Source organism: Vicia villosa, unplaced genomic scaffold (assembly GCF_029867415.1).
Source record: "Vicia villosa cultivar HV-30 ecotype Madison, WI unplaced genomic scaffold, Vvil1.0 ctg.001771F_1_1, whole genome shotgun sequence".
Taxonomy (NCBI): Eukaryota; Viridiplantae; Streptophyta; class Magnoliopsida; order Fabales; family Fabaceae; genus Vicia; species Vicia villosa.
This window is the reverse complement of record NW_026705722.1, coordinates 302,048-315,143: the sequence shown is the minus strand read 5'-3', so window position 1 is coordinate 315,143 and position 13,096 is coordinate 302,048. Positions and strand designations below refer to the sequence as shown.

The following is a 13,096-nucleotide window of genomic DNA, read 5'->3' as shown; positions in this document are numbered from 1 at the left end:
TTAATTCTTAGAGAATAGCGGAACTCAGTTTAAGATATTTTGTAAGAAATGGTATATTGAGGCTGATGGGTGTGATTATAATTACTTGTGTGTACTCGTTCCGATGGTTAAAATGTTTAAATAGAGGGAGTAAATCAGGACTTTGTTTTTGGAGTGCGAGTAAGTATTGCTAAGTGGTAGATTAGTACCATGTATGATAAAGAAGGATTCTTGAACGAATGAGTAAAGAGAGTCGGAATTGGGTAAAACTAAGAAATCTAATTGGTAATGATGATTGTAATGAGTAATTAAAATAGTGCAGCAAAAGCGGAATGTAACGTGTTGAATAATTACTGGTATGACTTGAGAAGAGTCAGATAGTTGAAATTCAATGGTATAGGAATGTTATTATCGAGTTTCTTGAAGGAAGCAGTTGGTGAAAAGTGTAAGTATTATTTCATCGCTCAGATGGAAAAGTGTGTCTAAGGTTGGTACGTTCGGTAGATGGAATGCTTTACTGCAGTGTTGATCAGGTGTGGTCATACCATGGTTGTGTAATTATATTACTCAGTTAGGGAGCGTATTGTATGGGTTTTACCTCAATGTTCCATTGTTGTCAATCTTTTAGAGGTATAACGAGTGGTACACCTTTGGATGGTCAAATATGACGTAAGAGTTGAGATTTGAATGTATGAGACATGTTTTCTGTTGGTAACATCAGATGGATTTTGATGATCGACTGATGGGAATGTTACTTAGGAACTAGAGAGTCAAACGAAGGACTCATATCTGGAACTTTTCACTGGAAGTATGTTTTCGAGGACACAAACTCTTTTAGTGGGGGAGAGTTGTAACACCCCATATTTTCTAATTTTAATTTAATCAGAAATTAAATTATTATTTAGAATTAATTGGTATTTTGTTGAATTATTGGAGAATTATGGATTAAGGGCCATTGGGCCGGATGGTGAGATTAGTAGTATGGGGTGCTAAGTGAGTAAGCCCATTATTAACTATTTTATGTTTTCATAAAATAAGGGAAATAAGGAAAAAGAGTCAGAATGTGAAAAATGAGAAGTTGAAGAGAAGAGTTGAGGAACGTAAAGAGGAACCAAAGAGGAAGAGGACCAAAATCAAGAATTTGGCTAAGGTAAGGGGGGACTCTTCCAATTACCATCTCTTATCGTGTTATGAATGATAGGGCATGATTAGGGATATTGTTTGGATCAATTTGATCATATTTCAGAGTTAGGTTTCGGGATAATTTTAATAGAAGTTGAATAATTGATGAATACCTCTGTGAATTCTATATAGAATTGTATGTTAATTGATGTTTGTGTTGTGGGTATTGTATCAATTGTTGTGTTGTTGCGTTCTTCCATGAACACTGAATCTGAGTTATGGGTTTCCAATAATTGGATAGAAAGTTAGATTTTAATGTGTAAAAGTGACATAGGATAATAGATTGATGAAATTGGATGAATACCATATGTTAATGTGTGAAAAGATGGTGTTTTAGACTTAAAATCATAGCTTGTTATGAGTGAAAACGAGTGGAAAACGGAATGGTGCGAAATTGCATATTTTGGGAGAAATACTGGTGTTTTGCGTATGGAATTGTTGATACGCGTATGGGATGAAGCCATACGCGTATGGGCGTGTTGATACTCGTATGGAAATTCTAAGTGGAAAATTAGTTCTGTTGATTCACGTATGGGACAGTTGATACGCGTATGGGTCTGGGTGATACTCGTATGGGAGGTGCCATACTCGTATGACTTCTGTGTGTAAAAATTATGTTTTTGTGATTTTCTTCGAAAGTTCAACGATGCGTAACTTTTTATCCGTAACTCCGGTTTTAGTGTCGTTTCGAGTATGACGAACCTCATGAGATAACCTATGAGTTTAAATGATAAAATAAGGTGTAGCTTTCAATTAATTTTGAATTATGAATTTATTGCTTGATGAATGATGTATTGTACATATATTTGATGAGATACGACAATACATGCTATGTTTTAAACATGATTCGTATGATGATTTGTTTGATTGTGTAATGGAGCTCATGAGATATTTCATGTGATGATATGAGTATGATGTGAATACGTTGTTCGTTTAATGGATGATATATTGTTGACATATATGATGGGATGTGACAGTATAAGATATGTTTGAAAACATGATTATGTGATGATTGTTGAGAATTGTACAATGATGATTGACTTGTTTTAGAAGATGTGAATACATGTATATTCTTACTTTGATGATGATGATTAGTGTAATACATGTATGTTCTGTAATGATGGTGATGATGATTGATTTGTGATGAATGATGCTGATACATATAAACATACTTAATAATGATGATGATGATGATGAAATGAGTATAGGATGATGGTACTCATAGAATGATGATGATTAAAGTATGTTGTATATATGTTTGCATGAATTCATGACCATTGATGAGGGCTGAAGGGCAAGATTCCCATTGTGTGGAATCTGTGCTGGCAGGACCGTATCTGGATGATGTTAGATCGGTCGGTGGGTTATTCCCATTAATGATGTTTGGTACCACATGCATAGAGTCAGTTGCATTCATATGCATGAATTTGATACATGACTGAATGTACTTCATTGTTATGATTGGTAATATGTGTTGTGTGTGATGGTGGACTATCTGAATATAGATGAATTGGGTGAATAATATAACTATTGATGTGTTGTTATTTATAATGCAATAATATTTGTTAATTGAGAATGAGACTCACCCTTACACTATATTTTTCAGATTGAGGCTAGCGGCTTCGACTTGGTGAGGATTAGCTCATGATTCGATAGGTTGTTTAGCGTCGGGTCATGCTCTGATAGATGTAACACTGGGGGAAACGTTGTTTTAAGCTTATGATAAGAACTCTGTTTTGTTTAATTTATTTTGAGGATTGAAAGCATTGACGATGTAAAGCTAGTTTTGATGGTTTATTCCGCTGTGTAAACATGAGATATTTGCTTTATGAGTTATGTTAAGATGTTTCTTCAGTGAATGCATGACATACGACTGATAATGTTTATTTTATTATGAATTATGACGCCCTTGTGCATGTTACTCTGATTTATTTAATTAATTTCCGCAGGGTTTAGAAGGGTGTTACAATAGTGGTATCAGAGCAGGTCGGTCCGTCCGGCCAATTGTCGAGTCAGTTGAGTTGCGCGACAGTTGAATACTGTAGGCGTATTATCCCTTGGTACGCGACATGTGAGTGAATCACTGTCAGTACTTGTTTGTTTTGTTGCAGGAGTTGGTTTGAGCGAAGTGGGGGACAAGTTTTGCTTCTCGAAAGAGGATTAGTGCAAGTTTGCAATGAGGATTGCTGTAGTGATGCTTCAGAAATCGAACTTCGGCGATGGAATGTGTCGCTTAAGTTATAAGAAGTTTGGGAGCAAAGAGATATGATAAAGGGCTGTATAGAATGTTATTGATCTGAAGAGGATGAGTTTCGGAGTGGAATTTCCGCAAGCAAAACGCAGGAAAGTTGTTGAATCGTTATGAAACTTTGAAAATTCATAACTAGAGTTCTGGACATCCGATTCGAGTTCCATTTGAAGCGTCGGAAAGCTAACGAGATGAACTTTGTTATAAAAATGGTTGTAGAAGCTGTAACATATTTAATTGTGATAGGATGATGTTGGAAATACGTGAAGTTGCGGTTACGCTTGCTCTTAGAACTAGACTTGTTGGTTAGTACTGAACGGGATGTCAATGTCAGAGTTGAACGAATTGAAGGAATATTTAAAGGGTTTGTTGAGGAGAAATTTTATAGATTACGTGTACCATTTGAGGAGTTTTGGAAATATCGTTTAGAGTGTCGCTGCATGGCGTCGGTGTTGCATTTTCGGATAACAATTGGAAAATGCGTATCTTGAGTTCCGAGTGTCGGATTAATATGCCGTTTGAGACTACGAAGAGGTGAAATTATATTGTACCTTATGGGAGAGTTATAAATACAATAGAGGTAATTCTATGAGGAGAGATTCCAAATTAGGTTAAGAAAGCGTGAAGCTTGTTGAATAGGAATGCCTACTACTGCAATTGTTGGAAACGAAGTTGAGTAGAACATGTTATTGATGAATAAGTTGATGAGACGTTCGGTAATAAATATGATTTGAATGACGATGGATTTTAGTGAGAATTGAATTAGTAGTAAAGGTGAAATAAACTTTAGAACGGTTGAAGTCGTATTTATGATGCCAAAGCAATGACATATATAAAAGAAGAATTGTAGAAGATTTCTAACACCTATTGATGTGAGGAAGACTTTGTGGAGATTCCGAGTGGAATGATATTTGGACGCGAAAGATGTCATGGGATTTAGAGTAAAACCATAAGTTATGAATGTTGTCGCGGTCTTTTGCTAAGATGAGGATTTTGATTTGGAACGAGATGAATAGTAATGTACGAGTATATTAGTGATTATGAAGTCAGAAGTACTTAACAAGCCTGTGATGCTAAGTGACTATGAAGCGGATTGTGTAAAATGTTTGGACGTTGGTGTCTCACCGATAATATCAAATGAGAGGGAAGCGTGCGAGTTGTAAAGACTCAAAGTGAATTATTGGGCTATGACGATGTTAATGAGTTTGAGTGCAAACTCGAAAAGGACATTATTATGTAGTAACGACGGTTTTCGCTTAAATATGGTTGTCGACTATCTATTGACAAATTTAGGAATTGATCACCCTAAATCTCTTGTTGGTAGTAGATGGAATCATATAAATGGGATGAACTTGTTTTGTTACCTTAATGGTATAAGTTGTGTGGGATATTAAACCGTGAGAATAATCACTCGCCATGTTGTGTGAACTTATGAATAAGTGAATATGAAGGAGTGCAACATAATGGACAATAACTTAAGACGGGTAATCAGAGTCGCGCAACGAAAGTGTGTAGAGTAGTGTTATGAGTATTACTCGTGGGTTGTGAGGAATTAATATGTCAGGAGCCTACATAGAGAATATATATTGGTCTATATGTTTGATTTAGAATCTAGTGGATGTAAGGATGTTGTACCAGAGAATTAGAACCCTTTTGAATAATTGTCGAGATGATGAATATGTTATTGTGGTTGTACGTAGTTAACGAGTATGTATTCGGCGAAGTTAAGACGGTGAGTTGATACCATATGATGCTATAATAATTCTGTGTCGTTGTTAAGATGTTATTGTAGATTCCAGATATAATGAGGAATTATACTCTAAGAAGGACGAAGTTGATTTAATTCTTAGAGAATAGCGGAACTCAGTTTAAGATATTTTGTAAGAAATGGTATATTGAGGCTGATGGGTGTGATTATAATTACTTGTGTGTACTCGTTCCGATGGTTAAAATGTTTAAATAGAGGGAGTAAATCAGGACTTTGTTTTTGGAGTGCGAGTAAGTATTGCTAAGTGGTAGATTAGTACCATGTATGATAAAGAAGGATTCTTGAACGAATGAGTAAAGAGAGTCGGAATTGGGTAAAACTAAGAAATCTAATTGGTAATGATGATTGTAATGAGTAATTAAAATAGTGCAGCAAAAGCGGAATGTAACGTGTTGAATAATTACTGGTATGACTTGAGAAGAGTCAGATAGTTGAAATTCAATGGTATAGGAATGTTATTATCGAGTTTCTTGAAGGAAGCAGTTGGTGAAAAGTGTAAGTATTATTTCATCGCTCAGATGGAAAAGTGTGTCTAAGGTTGGTACGTTCGGTAGATGGAATGCTTTACTGCAGTGTTGATCAGGTGTGGTCATACCATGGTTGTGTAATTATATTACTCAGTTAGGGAGCGTATTGTATGGGTTTTACCTCAATGTTCCATTGTTGTCAATCTTTTAGAGGTATAACGAGTGGTACACCTTTGGATGGTCAAATATGACGTAAGAGTTGAGATTTGAATGTATGAGACATGTTTTCTGTTGGTAACATCAGATGGATTTTGATGATCGACTGATGGGAATGTTACTTAGGAACTAGAGAGTCAAACGAAGGACTCATATCTGGAACTTTTCACTGGAAGTATGTTTTCGAGGACAAAAACTCTTTTAGTGGGGGAGAGTTGTAACACCCCATATTTTCTAATTTTAATTTAATCAGAAATTAAATTATTATTTAGAATTAATTGGTATTTTGTTGAATTATTGGAGAATTATGGATTAAGGGCCATTGGGCCGGATGGTGAGATTAGTAGTATGGGGTGCTAAGTGAGTAAGCCCATTATTAACTATTTTATGTTTTCATAAAATAAGGGAAATAAGGAAAAAGAGTCAGAATGTGAAAAATGAGAAGTTGAAGAGAAGAGTTGAGGAACGTAAAGAGGAACCAAAGAGGAAGAGGACCAAAATCAAGAATTTGGCTAAGGTAAGGGGGGACTCTTCCAATTACCATCTCTTATCGTGTTATGAATGATAGGGCATGATTAGGGATATTGTTTGGATCAATTTGATCATATTTCAGAGTTAGGTTTCGGGATAATTTTAATAGAAGTTGAATAATTGATGAATACCTCTGTGAATTCTATATAGAATTGTATGTTAATTGATGTTTGTGTTGTGGGTATTGTATCAATTGTTGTGTTGTTGCGTTCTTCCATGAACACTGAATCTGAGTTATGGGTTTCCAATAATTGGATAGAAAGTTAGATTTTAATGTGTAAAAGTGACATAGGATAATAGATTGATGAAATTGGATGAATACCATATGTTAATGTGTGAAAAGATGGTGTTTTAGACTTAAAATCATAGCTTGTTATGAGTGAAAACGAGTGGAAAACGGAATGGTGCGAAATTGCATATTTTGGGAGAAATACTGGTGTTTTGCGTATGGAATTGTTGATACGCGTATGGGATGAAGCCATACGCGTATGGGCGTGTTGATACTCGTATGGAAATTCTAAGTGGAAAATTAGTTCTGTTGATTCACGTATGGGACAGTTGATACGCGTATGGGTCTGGGTGATACTCGTATGGGAGGTGCCATACTCGTATGACTTCTGTGTGTAAAAATTATGTTTTTGTGATTTTCTTCGAAAGTTCAACGATGCGTAACTTTTTATCCGTAACTCCGGTTTTAGTGTCGTTTCGAGTATGACGAACCTCATGAGATAACCTATGAGTTTAAATGATAAAATAAGGTGTAGCTTTCAATTAATTTTGAATTATGAATTTATTGCTTGATGAATGATGTATTGTACATATATTTGATGAGATACGACAATACATGCTATGTTTTAAACATGATTCGTATGATGATTTGTTTGATTGTGTAATGGAGCTCATGAGATATTTCATGTGATGATATGAGTATGATGTGAATACGTTGTTCGTTTAATGGATGATATATTGTTGACATATATGATGGGATGTGACAGTATAAGATATGTTTGAAAACATGATTATGTGATGATTGTTGAGAATTGTACAATGATGATTGACTTGTTTTAGAAGATGTGAATACATGTATATTCTTACTTTGATGATGATGATTAGTGTAATACATGTATGTTCTGTAATGATGGTGATGATGATTGATTTGTGATGAATGATGCTGATACATATAAACATACTTAATAATGATGATGATGATGATAATGAAATGAGTATAGGATGATGGTACTCATAGAATGATGATGGTGAAAGTATGTTGTATATATGTTTGCATGCATTCATGACCATTGATGAGGGCTGAATCCTAATGATGAGAGGATTCAGTGAAGGACAAGATTCCCATTGTGTGGAATCCGTGCTGGCAATGCCGTATCTGGATGATGTTAGATCGGTCGGTGGGTTATTCCCATTGATGATGTTTGGTACCACATGCATAGAGTCAGTTGCATTCATATGCATGAATTTGATAACATGACTGAATGTACTTCATTATTATGATTGGTAATATGTGTTGTGTGTGATGGTGGACTATCTGAATATAGATGAATTGGGTGAATAATATAACTATTGATGTGTTGTTATTTATAATGCAATAATATTTGTTAATTGCGAATGAGACTCATCCTTACACTACATTTTTCAGATAAAGGATAGCGACTTCGACTTGGTGAGGATTAACTCATGAGTCGATAGGTTGTTTAGCGTCGGGTCATGCTCTGATAGATGTAACACTGGGGGAAACGTTGTTTTAAGCTTATGATAAGAACTTTGTTTTGTTTAATTTATTTTGAGGATTGAAAGCATTGGCGATGTAATGCTAGTTTTGATGATTTATTCCGCTGTGTAAACATGAGATATTTGCTTTATGAGTTATGTTAAGATGTTTCTTCAGTGAATGCATGACATACGACTGATGATGTTTATTTTATTATGAATTGTGACGCCATTGTGCATGTTACTCTGATTTATTTAATTAATTTCTGCGGGGGTTTAGAAGGGTGTTACAAAATGTATATCCGAAACTGGTCAAATGTGATTTCAGAAATGCACAGAGAAAATTTTGACAGTTTCCATTTCTTTCCCTAACTCATACAGAATCCAATTTTTGAGGTATAAACATTATCATTGAGCATCAATAGCTTCAATCTAAAACATTATCCTAATTTCTAACAGCCCTAATAACATTGAGCTAGAGTAGAGAGTTGTGGAATCCTACAAATTTTTGAAACTTTGAGTAGCACTTGAATGGAGCTTTGAGCCTTGAATGGAGTTTGAATGGAAGTTGTGGAGTAGTAATGTCTTGATAGGAATTTGGTAGAAATGAGTTTGAAGTAAAAAAATTGAGTTTTGAAGAGAATGTAAACAATGGTGGTGGCTGTTTGCGTCAAAAATACCTCGGTATGCATATCCGATGACACATTTTTTTTTAAAAAAAGTTACTTCGGAGATACATATTCGAAATCACTTTAATTTTACAAAATAAAAAATTATCTTCGAAAATACATATCCGAAATCTCTCTTATTTTAAATATATATGTCTTCGAATATATTTTAGAGTTTTCTGTGCAGAATTGTGAATATGTATATGGGTGCATAGAAAAATGGTCTAAAATTAAACTAAAATATTTATGATCACACCCCGTCCCATTAAAAGAGTAGTTCTACAGGGTAGAAGTAGGGCTGTATTTGGTCCATAGGATCCGAGAACCGGACCGAAAACCGGACCGGTGGAACCGGTCCATTGGACCAACCAAATGTTATTCGGTCCGGAAATGGGTAATTTTTTTATCCGATACCAAAAATGGATACTATATTGGATATTTATTGGATACTTTTGTCGGATATCCGAAGTAACGGTCCGGTTTCGGTCCAAAAAATTAGTCCATCACTGTTTCGGTCCGGTCCGGTCCGGATTTACCCGATACTATTTCGGTCCGACTCTCGGGATAGCAAATACCCGGACCGAACCGGACCGAAAACAGCCCTAGGTAGAAGTAATATAAAAAAACACGTGTATATGATGATCCTTGTGGATTTCTCATCATTCTCAGCCAGATAAAATGACAAGCAATATAATAATAAATCAATAATACTAATTGCATACAGAAATAACCACCTCAAACCAAGTGACAAAGACAATGGCTCTCCGAACAGGCGGCACCACCAACGATTTTTCCAAATAAAATCAACCGCTTAGTCCTAATTTCATTTCACAATACGTGTGGTTCACTCCTTTTCTCTCTCTCTCTCTCTCATTTTCTTCAATGGCCGAAACTTCCACCCTTTTCAGATTCAGATTCTCTTCTCCACCATTCAATTCCACATCTCCTTCAAAACCTCTCACATTCAATACCAATTCTTTCCCTCTCTCATCACCTTCTGTCTCTCAACCCCGTCTTCTCCGTTTCACCCCCAAAGCGAACCATTCCAACAATAACAACAACTCCGATGAAGATCCTTTCGAGTTCTTCCCTTGGTCTGACTCCGACACTGGTGCGCTCTTCTTCTTTCCTTTTCTTTCAATTTCAGTCTCTAGCTGCTTTATCTTTTTATGTCTTTATCAATCAAAATTTTGTGTTGCACATTAAATTAAGCCAGTTAGGGTTCTTACATCAAATTAAGTATTTGTTAAAATTGAGCTTAAAAAAATTGGTTTTTCTTGCCTTCAAATGATTTGCAGGTATCTTGTGGATTGTAACTCAGGTTTCATAACTTCAATTATGTTGGATTTTGTTGGAGTAGCAGCCTCTAGAGGATTTTGTTTTACATATATTTAGATTAGAGATCTATGCAGCAACGGAACCTTTGAAAAAACCTCAGACAAAAAGTGTGTTTGTGTCAAAAACCGATTGTGGTTACATTTAATTTATTATTTTTTTTCAAATTATTACCTGTGTCGTTAGTGTTAGTGTTAGTGTCGTGTTTCTGATGTCGGTGCTTGTTTTATAAAGATCCTTTATAGTTAGAGATGTTAGTGATTATGGATTCAATGCTTTATAGTGCAAAGAATATTCTTTCTTACTTTATTATCAGTTAGGATTGTTTTATCTGATAGTCTGCATTTTAGGGAAAGTAGTTGACTGGATTATATGTAGATTTTGAGATTTATTTTTTGCCTTTTTCATTGTTTAAGATTATATATGTATTCTCAGTTAGTTTCATTTGTGTTTGTGACTTCTCACAGAAATTCAATGGGTTGCTCAGGACAGATTTACCTTCTTCACTGCGGATGGACTGGTCCAAATCGGAGGCTCCATGACTCCTCGTCGCGCTAGATCTTCTGATGTATGATTTTATCATTCTTTTTTTTTACTCTTCCATTTTGCTCTCAGGTTAAACACTAAACAGTTAGAACCTTAATTATCCCCCAGTGAATAGTGATAGGAATATGCTTGTTAGTAAGGAAGACAATGTGTTGGTTAACAAAGAGGGTATTGGGCCCAAAGTTTGGCGTGTGTGCGAGAGGAGAATTAAGAAAGGAGTCACAGAAAGTGTGACAGCTGAGGTGGCTTTCTGTTAGAATATTTCCTCAATAATTAGCAAAGTAGGAATTAGTTATAGCTAGCTTGCATTTTGTATTCACCTTACGATTAGGCAATAGGAGAAGCTTGTTCTCCAACTGAGGAGCTTTGCTCTGGACTTGTAATTCCATTTCCATTATTCATTATATAGTAAGTTCCTTCCATCCATTCATCTTTGATCTCTGCTCTATCAGATAGTTTTTTTGGTTATGTCTAGATTGAGCTGTATGTATCTTTTTGGTACATTGCAACAGTTATCTTTTGTCAAGAATCTACGGTTTCATAATCGTGACTATTTTTGGAAAAGAGCCAGCTGGGTTTTTATTCATATCTTTAATTAATTACACCAAACTAAATTGTACACCTAAACTTATGTTGGAATTTAACTCTGTTCGAAGAGGGTGAAAACCACTTCGTTCAAGATGCTCTGATACTATGTTGAGAACTCAGCTACCATTAAAGATTAAGCTGTTATTGGTGAAGGATGATTCTGTAGCTCTATTAATTTTTAGCATTTTCAACGTACATCTTATTTGTGATTGTAAGGTTTTTACTCTGTATTTGCTCCTTTGGTATATTGTATATTGTAAGAAAGCGTTAGATTCGTTTTTCTTTTGTCCCTCATGTGTAACACTTGGCATCGTGTAATCAGTTTTTAAGGCCAAGACACAGTACATAGTTCTTTTGAATCTTTATTATGTCTAAAGTCTGAACCATCTTCTTGTTTAAATCCATTTCAATGTCAGAGATTCTTTTAGATTGGCTAAGCAGGTTCTCATGTTTCACAGAAGCAAGGGAAATCCAAAACTGCTAAAAAATATCAACGGTATCAAGAGAGTAACTATATGGACCCCAATCAAGGCCTTTGCCTGGGTGCACTCTTTAATATTGCAGCTACAAATGTAAGTACTTATTCTTTTGACTTAACCTCCTTTATGAGTTATCTTTTGCCGTCTTATAAATTTGAATGTCCTCTTTCCAGGGACTTGATATGAGCAGAAGGCTCTGCATTTTTGGTTTCTGCCGCTCTATTGAAATGCTTAGTGACGTGGTGGAAGATACTGTTTTAGAGCATGGTGGGGAGGTAGGCTATCCTACGTAGCAATCTTTTTTCCTTTTAGCAACAAAATAATAACTAATTTTGGCGTGCACAAGTAACATAAATCGTGTTCCACGCACAACATTTTACCACTACTAGATAAACAATCCCGACATATTTGAAAGGTAGGATATCCTAGTTCCTTTCACAATCTCGTTATGTTTTACATCTTTCAACCTTCTTCAATTCATCTAAACTTTTATACCCTCGTAAAACAACACAACAACAAATTTCCAACTCAAACAATAAGGTTTCCCATGCATTTATCAACGAAATCATTAAGACTTTAGGTTCTGAAATTGTAACCCGAAACCATTTTACGTATGATTTCAATTCTTCTGCAGAATTACTGGGTTGTGATTTGTGATGTGAATTTGTGCTGGAAGCTTTTACTTTGCAACTTTTTCTGTTATCACGCGCCAACCCAAATTCTGTGACCATTAGAGCTAATTTTATATGGCACACAGGTGATTGCTGCAGAGAAGGCAAGCAGAGGCGATTTGCATGAAAAGCTAACCATGACAGTTGCGGTACCGTTGCTATGGGGTGTTCCTCCAGCTTCCGAGACGCTCCACCTAGCCGTTAAAAGTGGAGGAGGAATTGTAGATAAGGTCTATTGGCAATGGGACTTTCTGTAGATATATTGTAGGTTTTCTAACCATTCTTTGTGCACTCTGTACATAAACTTAGTATCTCTGTATATGCACAAAAAAGTTGTTGTATCTCTTCTGTACATGTACAAATATTTATTTTCATGTCAATATCCAATTGTCCGTACCACAATAAATTGTTAGTTGTGGCATGAGAACTTAAACTTGAATATATTTTCCTTTGATTAAAATTTGCTGGAAAATTCCATCTGCCTTTACTCGTCTAATTTAATATGAGTTTCTTTTTCCTATCAATAGACAAAATTTATTTTGCTACCTTCTTCGGTTATAAACAATGCAAGTTGAACAAGGCTTTACTGAATTATTTTTTGGCTAAATTTTTCAAAGAAAAAAACATGATAGTATGAAGTGGAATTTTGGTAGTGTTTTGTACCGTAACCATTTTTACCATTTTTATCTTTTG

General features: G+C 35.3%; 1 protein-coding gene across 1 annotated transcript; it reads left to right on the top strand.

Annotated features, from left to right (window-relative positions):
• The first annotated feature begins 9,511 nt into the window (after positions 1 to 9,511).
• On the top strand, positions 9,512 to 12,842 carry LOC131636538 (uncharacterized). The gene is made up of 5 exons (XM_058907148.1): positions 9,512 to 9,895; positions 10,587 to 10,687; positions 11,712 to 11,825; positions 11,906 to 12,007; positions 12,490 to 12,842. The coding sequence occupies exons 1-5, from the start codon at positions 9,667 to 9,669 to the stop codon at positions 12,658 to 12,660; spliced, it is 717 nt and encodes a 238-aa protein (XP_058763131.1). The 5' UTR covers positions 9,512 to 9,666; the 3' UTR covers positions 12,661 to 12,842.
• Positions 12,843 to 13,096: the final 254 nt, after the last annotated feature.